Source organism: Alligator sinensis, unplaced genomic scaffold, assembly GCF_000455745.1.
Source record: "Alligator sinensis unplaced genomic scaffold, ASM45574v1 scaffold615_1, whole genome shotgun sequence".
Classification (NCBI taxonomy): domain Eukaryota; kingdom Metazoa; phylum Chordata; order Crocodylia; family Alligatoridae; genus Alligator; species Alligator sinensis.
Genome location: NW_005841982.1, coordinates 1,180,761 through 1,191,238, shown reverse-complemented (window position 1 = coordinate 1,191,238; position 10,478 = coordinate 1,180,761). Strand labels below are relative to the sequence as shown.

At 39.7% G+C, this 10,478-nt stretch overlaps 1 protein-coding gene across 2 annotated transcripts in view; it reads right to left on the bottom strand.

Annotated features, from left to right (window-relative positions):
* Positions 1 to 5,260: 5,260 nt before the first annotated feature.
* Positions 5,261 to 10,478, bottom strand: part of MCM4 (minichromosome maintenance complex component 4) — a 19,247-nt gene continuing 14,029 nt past the window's right edge. For both annotated transcript variants that reach the window (XM_014518781.2, XM_025201049.1), the window contains exons 11-16: positions 9,747 to 10,112; positions 8,324 to 8,451; positions 7,197 to 7,404; positions 6,395 to 6,623; positions 5,869 to 6,002; positions 5,261 to 5,374 (exon numbers count right to left, since the gene is read on the bottom strand). In XM_014518781.2, the coding sequence (XP_014374267.1) occupies positions 5,282 to 5,374; positions 5,869 to 6,002; positions 6,395 to 6,623; positions 7,197 to 7,404; positions 8,324 to 8,451; positions 9,747 to 10,112 (1,158 nt within the window). In that variant the 3' untranslated portion in view covers positions 5,261 to 5,281. The remainder of the gene's footprint in view (positions 5,375 to 5,868; positions 6,003 to 6,394; positions 6,624 to 7,196; positions 7,405 to 8,323; positions 8,452 to 9,746; positions 10,113 to 10,478) is intronic.

The window sequence follows — 10,478 nt, the reverse complement described above, 5'->3', positions numbered from 1 at the left end:
CCAGTCTTCACTAGGTATTTCGTCCAAATTGCAATTTTCTTCTCTTCCTTGTGGTTTGAGCTTACTTGCGGAAATTATCTGGCCTTATCATCTTTATTTATGTTTCTCCAGCAAAGATTGAAGCAGCTCAACCTTGCAGGTAATGTTGTTGCACATAAAACCTCTCACAGGTAAAGCAAAGATTTTACTATTTGAAATGTATTTCCTTGTAACTCGGAGCAGCTGTCTCTGCATCTCTGCTAGTACTAAATACAGGGTGAATCAGGAAATGTCTTTTTCTGTGGTTCAAGAAATTCAGTGTCAGAAATATTTGTGTACTTTCAGCTAATGACTTCTGCATCAGGGAGGGAAAATAACTTGATTTGTAATGTAGAGTGCTTAGCATGTGCAAGGTACTGGGATGATGTCCACTGACATTTTCTTATTGAGGTAGGAACAGTAAGATTTATTACAAAATCTCTTACATGTGCTGATCTATTCTCTACCAAAGTAAGTTTTGGAATGTTCTAAATTTACATTTTTTGTTTCTCATACACTATTTTGTGTGCAACAAATGATGAACTTTAAGAGCAAGAAACTTTAGGAAGATTCAGATGGAGAGGTATCTAGCTCTAATAAAACTTGTTCTTAGTGTTTTGTTAGTGGAAAGTCAATTGACACATGATGTTGTCCAACTGCTTATTGACAGTAACTGTAAAACTTAATCAGGACATTTTAAATGATTGTACACATCTGAAAAACAATTTTTCTGCTCTTTTCAAACATTTTCTCATAGGTTCATTTCATCTGGGTTCTATTATACCTCTTGTGAATTTAGAGTTTGCCAAGGCCAGTGACAAGGAACTTGACAAGATGCAGCATGAGGAAGAATGGTAGGTCTGGTAAGTAAACTGCACAAGTATAAACTTGCATTAGTACAGTAATAATGGAGGTTGGTTGACTGACCTCAGAGTAGCTGTCCTTAGGCCACAAACTTTGCAAAAAAACTTGAGTAGGGAAATTGTGTAACACAAAATAATTCAGACTGGAGTAAGCATTGTTTTAAACTAAGACTATGGATTCTTATTCCATTACCAGGATTAGCTTTTACAACCCATATATCTGTCAATGGGTTAACTGTTTTTTTCTCTTCTACCTACTTTGCCTTTTCCCAAGGCTAAGGACAGCAGTTACACATCAACCAGTTTAAGTGATCTGAAATTGGTTTAAACCTGTAACAAAACATAAGTTCAGTACACATAAACCAATTTCAAAATGGCAAACCTGTATTAAGATAAACCTGACTGAATGTAGTATCGGACTTAACTGATTTGGATCAAACCAGTTTATGCAACTTCTGTTCCAGACTCTTTCCTGGTTTAAGTGAAACCAGAATCCCCCAACATCCCAGTATGCTTTTCAGCCCTGGGTGGGGCTGTGTTTTCTGCTTCAGATAGTAGGGCTGGCCCCGTGGCTCTGCCCTCTAGCCAGAGCAGGGGCAAGGGTACAGCCAGATGCGGGCCTGACATGGCCCCTTGAGGCAGGGAGAGGGTTTATTTCCCCCCTCCCTCACCTCTCCCACTGGGGGACTGCAGCTGGCATCTGCCTGACTGGGTTGTAGCAGCCCCTGTCAGGCATTCCCTCCACTTGCTGCTTGAGCAGTGGCAGGGGGCATGGCCAGTTGTCCCCCCCACCCCCTTGCACATCCACAGCCTGAAGCAAACAGGGAAAGGGAAGGGATTTGCTCCTGGCACAGGGAGCCAGGAGCAATTTGGCCACACATACCCCATGGCCCCAGCCCCTTGGGAAGGGCCCAGCCCCTGTGGCGTAGCCTGGGCTGGCCCCTCTGTGTCCACCCTCAGCAGCACCTGTAGGCTGGCCTGGTTCATTCCCACAGCACCAGCCTCTGTCCCAGCCCCAGGCAGACAGCAGGGCTATGCCAGCTGGCTCTGGTCAGGCCCCCAGCTGCCTGAGCAGGTATAGGGTGAAGGCTGGGCAGAACCTGGTTGGGGTCCTATGCCCACTGGGAGACAAGGGAGTTTAATCCACTCCTCCTGCCTTGCTTTGCCTGAGGCACTGCCCTGGCCAGTGTCTGGCCTAAGGGCAAGCCTGGCAATGGCTGCTTCCCGTTTCCCCAGGTATACCCTAGCTGAGGTCCCTACAGGCCAGGGTAGGGGCTTTTAATCTCCCTGCAATCAAATTTAGCAGCCTGCTGGGGGGGCGGGGGGCTTGCCACGCCCCACAGGTCAGCTTCTCTCTAGCCTTGCAGCTGCTGAGGAAGGGAAGGGAGGGCTGCTCTTGCACCCCAACTTCTAGCCCAAGCCACCGCAGGCATGTCCCTGCATTTCTGGAATTGTAAGTGAGCATCTATTCATGTGCAAATCAGTTCAATTGTTGCAGGTTAAACTAACCTGCAAAAAATGAATCAATTCAGGCTCAGGCTTTTTGAATGCCTGTCTCTGCCTAGCCCAAGTGTCCCCTTCTTTTTCCTCTCTTCCCTACCCTTTCTAATCAGTTTTCTACTCAGGAGCTCTGCTTCCTGCAGTTCCTTCACAGCATCTTTGATGAGGTAAGCCACTGCTTACAGAAGCTTATGCTATGCATTTCTGATTCAGTTAGCCTTAAAAAGCCTGCAGCAGGATACAGAGAGAAACCAACTATTCCTTTTGCTTGGATTAGTGACATCAACACTGTTTTTCTGTAGACATTGCAATGAAGTGTTAATTCTGGATGAGCGCTAATGACCTCCACACTAACAGCTGTCCTTGCCTACTGCTCCCTTACTTGCTTAATAAGCAAACCCACTCTATTTCAGGGTGATTTTCCTGTAGTCTTCACTCTTGCAAGTTAAAAACATGCTAATCTTTAAATTAAACCAGCCACTATGATAGCTGTGGGATTACAGAAATACTTCTAATCTGAAAAAGCAACTCAAACTGAGAAGATAGAAATAACAGAATCCTCTCCTTCCACAACTCTTTTTTGTAAACAGATTTCTATGCAGTTAACTCTTTTGAGTTAATTTTGTTGCAGGGCTTTCTTGGAAAGATACGATGACAACAATCAGATATTGGAAGCTTCATGTAGAAGCGGCTGCAGTTTCACTTTGGACTTGATAGTAATTCTGTTTACTGCAGGATTTGACCCAGTTAGCCAGAGACCATCCCATTTAATTGTACAACCGAACAACAGTAGAGAATTACCAAGGCTGGTGAAAAACAGAAATGATTTTTTTCCCCTACCTAAACTACATGGCAATTCCACACAAGGCCAATAGTCTGGAGCAGGATTTAAGTTTTGTTAAAGCCACGATAGTCCAGAAAAAGTGAAAGTAGCAAGGATTTTTGTGGGTTTTTTTATAATTGCCTTTATTGAACCAACTGTATAAACTTTGAGAGATAAAGTGCCTTTCCTCACTGAAGGGAAGAATGCAGTAAAGAGATGTAATGCCTGATCATATTCTCCGTAAAGCTGTAATGAAGCTATACCATCCCAATTCCACCACAGTTCCTTCTGCCAGGAATCAGAGTGTAATTACTTACCTGTATGCTGGGATATTTTATTTTTAAAATAAAATTTTAAAAGTGGGCTTCTTTTCAGAACTTAAAGGGAGCAAAACAAGTAAGCTTTTCTGCTTTTTCAATACTAGGCATGTCAGTCTCAGGCAGGTAGGAGTCTGGCTGCATATACTCCATCCTTCATTTATAACTACACTTAATTATCTTACATTGTGGATGAAACTGAACCAATCAAGACACTCCAGGAAATATGGAATTACCAAATGCCCATCTTTCCATGTTAAAGCTACTATTGACAAAAATTCTGCAAAATGATTACTTGTATAGATTGAGTGACACTTGTATGCTTCCCTCCCCTGCCTCAAACCTTATACCCTGCATGTTTTCAGTTTGTGATTGGAAATAAATGGGTGTAGTGAAGTGCACAATCTCACTCAGACACTTCAAAATATCACTAAGTGTCCACAAAATACTTACCTACTTATATGTCACAAACATGAAATTTGAAGTACACACACATCCATTTCTATTCTTCTGGAGTACAGTTACTGTTAAAGTACCAAGCAGATCCTTCACATTTGTTTGAATTTTAAGACCATGTGAAAGCAAAGAGCCACCTAGTGGCAATAAGTAAATGGTGCAAAAAAGAATGATTGTATTTATCAGAAGTTGCCAGTGAGCTTTCTCCACAAGACAGGCACCTTTTCAGGAAAATGCCGGTGATCCAAAATTCGTGTCTTGTATCTGAAGTGGAACTAAATTAATAAGGACTTAATTCCATAATTTCACCTTAAAGTGATTCTCTTTAATAAGGAAGATCAGAGGAATTTTTAGGATAATACATAAACTGAGCATGTTTTATGATAAAACATGCCAACTTAATAGCCAGAAAAAATCCAGACTGATGGCCATTCCTACATTTAAACGTCGTTATTTAGCAATTAAAAAAAAAAAAAAAAAAAAAAAAGAGAATAAAATAGTGAATAGGGAACCCTGCGAAACAGAAAGTTACCTGAAGTGTGAGCGGGCACAAAGATAGTCGACTATTCTTTTGCATGTATTTAATGAGAACACTTGTTCTTTGATGGTTTTTCATGTACAGACTTCATTGCACCTTGCAATGGTAAAAATGCCATTCCAAACAGAAAACTGTATTTGACTGGCGGGTAAAAATGAACAAGAAAAACAAAATTAAAAATGCAAAGAAATGCAGTGATTTATTTTTTCTTTGAGTTGAATTAAATTAATTTGTCTACAATCGTAGAACACCAAGTTGAGAAGTGTTCCTCAAGAAGTCATGCATATTCCTCTCTCAAAAGGCATGGAAAGAAAGGCAAGTAACTATAAATCAAAAGAATTTATTTCAGAAATTATTTGTTCACAATTAACACTAAAAAGCACATTATGCAAGCACTCATGTTGCACTTGTTACATAGAAATAGTCAAAGATGAATTTTTACAATTCAATTTTAAAAATGTAGAAAAATCATTAGCTTGCTCTGCATGAAGTACTATAGTAATACCACATCTTATTTAAACATTTCTGGGTATGGTCAGCCAAGGATTTCTTCAGTCCCACAAATCTAGTCATTTACAATACTAGTAGCAGTATCAGTCACCTGGCAGTCATTATTAATCGTGCTGGCATAAATAATAACCTTGAACTGAAAAGATCTCACAGACAAGCGCTTGGGGGAGGAGAAAGGGGAAAAGGGCAGTAAGATGAGAAATGGGACAAAGAAAAAAAACCCGGTAAAACTTGATTGCTCCAAATTAATCTCTCATTACAGCAATCTAACGGTCTTCCCAGTCACAGTCAAGAAGTCATCATCAGCTAAGGCACGAAGTGCTTCTTCAAACATTTCTTTTGTGACAGCCTTAAAGAAAAAAATTGAGTACATTTAGAAAAGGCTATGTGCTACAAAGACTATGTGAAAAGGCTATGTGCTACTCTAGAACAAAACCACACATGGCAAAATTGTTGAATTAGTAAGTCAAAACTACTTGTTTTCTTGGTGTGTAAGCTACATAGATAGACTTCAGCTTACTTGCCCAAAACTGTAGTCCAATGCTGACATTAGCTAGCTTTCTTCTTGGTCAGCAAAGCAATCATGCAAGTATTTGAGCTTTTTATTATAATCGTGAGTATTATTATTCTGCAGCCAGAGTCTCCTTAGAAAAGAATAATTCTTGCCTTAAATTGAATTAAACTTAGTTGCATGAAACTCCTTATCACCAATTTAGAAGCAAAATTATGTTAGGGACATTTAAATGGACACTAAAGTACAGTTGGATTTAGTAGGCTCAGCTAAAAGAATTAAAAAAAAAAAAAAAAAAAAAAAGACAAGCTAAAGAAAAGCAGAAAACTTACTGCATCAGACTGTGCACGAAGATCATCAAAAAGCTGTTGATATTTTAGAGCTGGTGTTTTACCCTTTGCCTGGATAAGTTTTTTCAAGGCTTGAGCCAGTTCTTCTTTGCGTTTACGGGCTGTGGCACTCATTCCTTAAAAAAAAAAAACGAACATTTTTTCATATTACTCGATACAAATTGACAGATTTCTGCTTTACATTCAAGAACAATACAACTCAAAATGTTGTGTAGCCAAAGAGAAGACGTTCATCAACTGATCGCTTCAGGTATTAGGATATGCTGGTAAGTCTTGAAGATCTATGCACTAGTTTTAATTAAAACCATTATTTTATTGTAAAATAAGTCTACTGACTTTGACATTACTTCTAGGTTTGACATATAAAATAACTGAAAGGTTCAATGGCTAGTCTGAAGTCCAATACCCTTCCCTCAACATTTCATTCAGATGGGATCACACTGAAAAAGCACACTTTCATACAAAATATACCCAGTAAATCCCAGTTAAATCTCCTGTTAACACAAACCTGTGGTGAGAATGGATATGTCCACAATACCAGTCCTTGGATCAGTAGCGGACTGTTTCAGAGCTTCCCGATGGAGGCGCTTTGCTTCTTCAACATCAATTGTTTCAACCTTGTCTGAAAAGCGCACTTTAGCATGAGCTTCTGCAAGACGGATCAAAGACTCAAGCTGTCGAGGATATGCAGAAACCATTCCTCTACCACTGCCAATCTTCCTCATATCCACATAAGCCTGAAAGAAAAATGACTTACAGTGATATCTAAAGTATGGGATATATCCAGGATCCCACAAAAGAAGATTCCTATTCAATGACCATATTACCACCAGGGGAAAAATTACACGTTTTCTATGTTTAATTTATATTTAAATGTTATATACAACTTGACAATTTCTCCTGCCAATGACACCAACTGCATGTAGGATGACTTCCCTGTGCTTGATCTTGCAAAAATCAGAACGCCAGTGGGCAGTATCAACATTTATGCTAAATAAAGTTAAACTACAGAAGAATACAAATGACCCCAAGTTCTATTACTAATGTTTATAAAGGTAGCCCCAACACAGACGCATAAGTTCAAAGTTCAACAGAAGTTTTACGATGGTCCCTGTAAGAATTTAGGAATCAGATCAATCTGTCATGAAAAGACTATCTTCTGTGCTGACTTGAAAAGGGCTATCAGTAACTTAGATACCATTATAAAAGCATAAAAAAGCAAATCACGCACAGACTTTTATTAAATCTAACTTCACAGAAGTCTTTTTGACTTTGCCTTATAAAAGTTTCAAAGACCCACATTCCTATACCTCAATAAGGGCTTGACTTGCTTCTTCGCTTAGTCTAGGATTTACATAGCATCGAGCATATGCGATGTAATCCCTCAATACTGCCATATCCATGTACTCCTCTTCCATCTGTTCTTCACTTTGGTAGTACAGTGAAATCAAGTGGTGAGCAAGACGTCTATCATAGGCTTCATCACGTGGATCCAGCATAAGAAAAATCAAGTCAAATCTGCAGAGTAAGAACATACACTAGGTATTATAGTCTACATATGCTTTCACCTTAACCCTGTGAGGCAGCCTTATTTTCTTAATTTAAAAATGTTCAACCGTATGCAGGGATGGCAGTTTGCTATCAGATTCCAAGGGATGGCAGCTACCTGCAACTCACAAAAGCATAACACTTGCAGATTTTCATAATCTAACAATTTTTAGAGAGCAAGACTCAATTGGAAGTTTAGGCAAAACTAAGATACTCCAATCAACAACTGATTTAAAGAGGTTACCCATTCGGGATTTGAGAATTAAATGTTGTTTCTTGAATGTCTTATAAGAGGTCCAATCCAACAGGTGTACCGAGAGAACACTTTACTTAACCTACACCTTTTGAATCAGGCCTCTTATAAAATGCAGACTGTTTTTAAAAGGAAGTGGCCACAGAGCCACTGATGAGGGGGTTGTGTTGCCAATGCCTAAAACACACAAGTGGTCAGAGCACCTACCCATTTCTAATCCCTGCTCCCAAGACTGCTGATAAGCTTCAGAAAAATTCCTGGACTGAGGGACCAAAACCTCTGACTCCCCCCACAATGGTAGTGACCCTAGTCACTACAGCATGTTGTTAATCGTTCCTTTGATTTTTTAATTCTTTTCTGCATAGTGACACTGCTTGAACAGTAGTGAAAAATACCCTCACTCTGACCAGTCTGCAGCACTGGTGTGCTCTCCTGGGAGACACGGACTTAATCCCTCCATGCTGCAGAGGACACTAAAGAATACTTGACCAGAAAATGGGTTACCACTAGGCTGCTACTACCTCCTCCCCATCTCAGGCAGTGAGCGCTGATCATTAGTTCTTTCAAAAAACCACAACAACCCAAAACAGATGTAGCATTAAAAACATGAGACTAACAGAATTCTAACTTCAGTACCTGGATAACAATGTATGAGGAAGCTGGATGTTTTCAATGGTAGTTTTTTTTGGATTCCACTGTGACTCTATAGGGTTAGCTGCTGCTAGAACAGAAGTGCGAGCATTCAGTTGGCAAATAATTCCAGCCTGTCAAAAAGAAAAAAAAAAACAAAAAAAAACAAACAAACTCAGAATAAATCTTTCCCAGAGTTTTCAACAGTTATGTATAGCTAAGGTGTACTCGCTATTTTAACAGTTAAGGCAAACAATAATTAACTAGGTCTTCCCGGGTTCATCAAAATGATTAAGGGTCAGTGGTTCTCAATCTTTTTAGATTCAAGGCACCCCTGTAAAAGTTTTCAAACTCTTGCAGCACCCCATTAAAAAATTAACAAACAAACAGGTTGTGAATATTACAATATAAACATTATAATTATATGGCCAATTTTTAGTTAGCTATTACTTGATTAGCTCCTTATAATGAATGATATTCAGCCCACTGTCACTGGGGCCAGACGGATCTGCACCATGTGCCTCCTACAGAGCCCAACTGCAAAGGAGCACATATTCTTGCTGAAACCCTTCTTGGTCTGACTCTGTGGTGTTTCCCAGAAACAAAAGGCAGATGGAACTGTCCCATGTGCCTCTGTTTTCAGGAGACATGATGGAGCTGAACAAAGAAGTGGCTACAGCAGAAAGATGTGTTGTCTGTATCACATTATGCAGGCAGGTGCGCCTTTCTGCTGCAGCTCATTATGGTTTGGCTCCTGAACATGGAGATGCAGAAAGCATTCCATCTCTCCTGCATGCCTCTGCAGCTTGAAGGACACAACATGCAGGGCTAGACCAGGAATGGCTGTGGCAAGAGCACGTGCTCCAGCCAGATGGAGAAGTGACTGGCAGGTGGCAGCAGCAAATATCTCCCACCTGGCATTGCCACAAAGTGAAATGGTCCCACATGCCTCAGTTTAAGAAGTGCATCAGAATTGAATTGTGAAGAGCCACATCAAAAATAGTATGGCTGCATGTCTTTCTGCCTGCAGCCTCTTTCTGGATCAATCCCAATGTGCCTTCTAAAAACAGGCATGCAGGAAAATTTTCACCCTTCAGCAGCAGCAGTGGTGGTGCCAGTGTCGTGGCACTCCTAGCAGTTCTTGAGGCAACCCAATTGAGAACCACTAATCTCAAATCAAAAAACACCAAGGCTTTAGTATTACGATCAGCAGAACAAGATTACATAGAAATAACATTATGAGATATAAACTTTGTACCAAGTCTGCAACACCAAGTGCTACTAAGACATCTGCAAAAATCCATACTCTTATGCAAGTAAGACATTAAATGAACTAATTCTGATCATTTCTTGACAAAGTCTATTCTCTGGTTCCTATATTAGCTTTTTGGCATAACAGAGATCCCAGACAATGCGACACAATACTCACCTTGGCAATGGAAAGAGTCTGTTGTTCCATTACTTCATGCAGTACTGATCTTGTACTTTCATTCATTTTATCAAACTCATCAATGCAGCAAATGCCATTGTCACTGAGTACCAAAGCACCTGTCTGCAGAACCAACTGCCTTGTCTCTGGGTCCTTCATCACATAAGCAGTAAGACCAACTGCACTGGAGCCTCTCCCAGATGTATACTGGCCTCTTGGAACCAGATTGTGGACATACTGAAGCAACTGTGATTTACTAGTACCAGGATCACCACAGAGAAGAATGTTGATCTCAGAACGAAAATTGCCTCTTCCAGTATGACTGAAATCCTTTCTTGATCCCCCAAACAGCTGAAGTAGAATACCCTATAAAAACAAACAAACAAACCATTCTTTCAGATGAAAACTTGATAACTAACCAAGTCCATCTATAATTGACTGAAGAATCTTAAATAAATTTACAAAAAACACACATGAACTTGATAAAGTTCTCTGAAGCTTATTCAAAATGGCTCCCAAGTTTTTTATTTACAGCTTGAACAATTTCCCCATCAAATCTTCCTAATTAAAAGTATTTGTTTTAAATTTAAACCTACCAGTCCCACAAATTCAGAATTGAATCTAAAGTACCAAAAAAATGCATTCTCTCTAGATCTCTTGGCAACACAAATGCTACAGCTGGCATTAAGTTAAACAATTCTATTAATGATAGAAAAGTCATAATGAAATCTT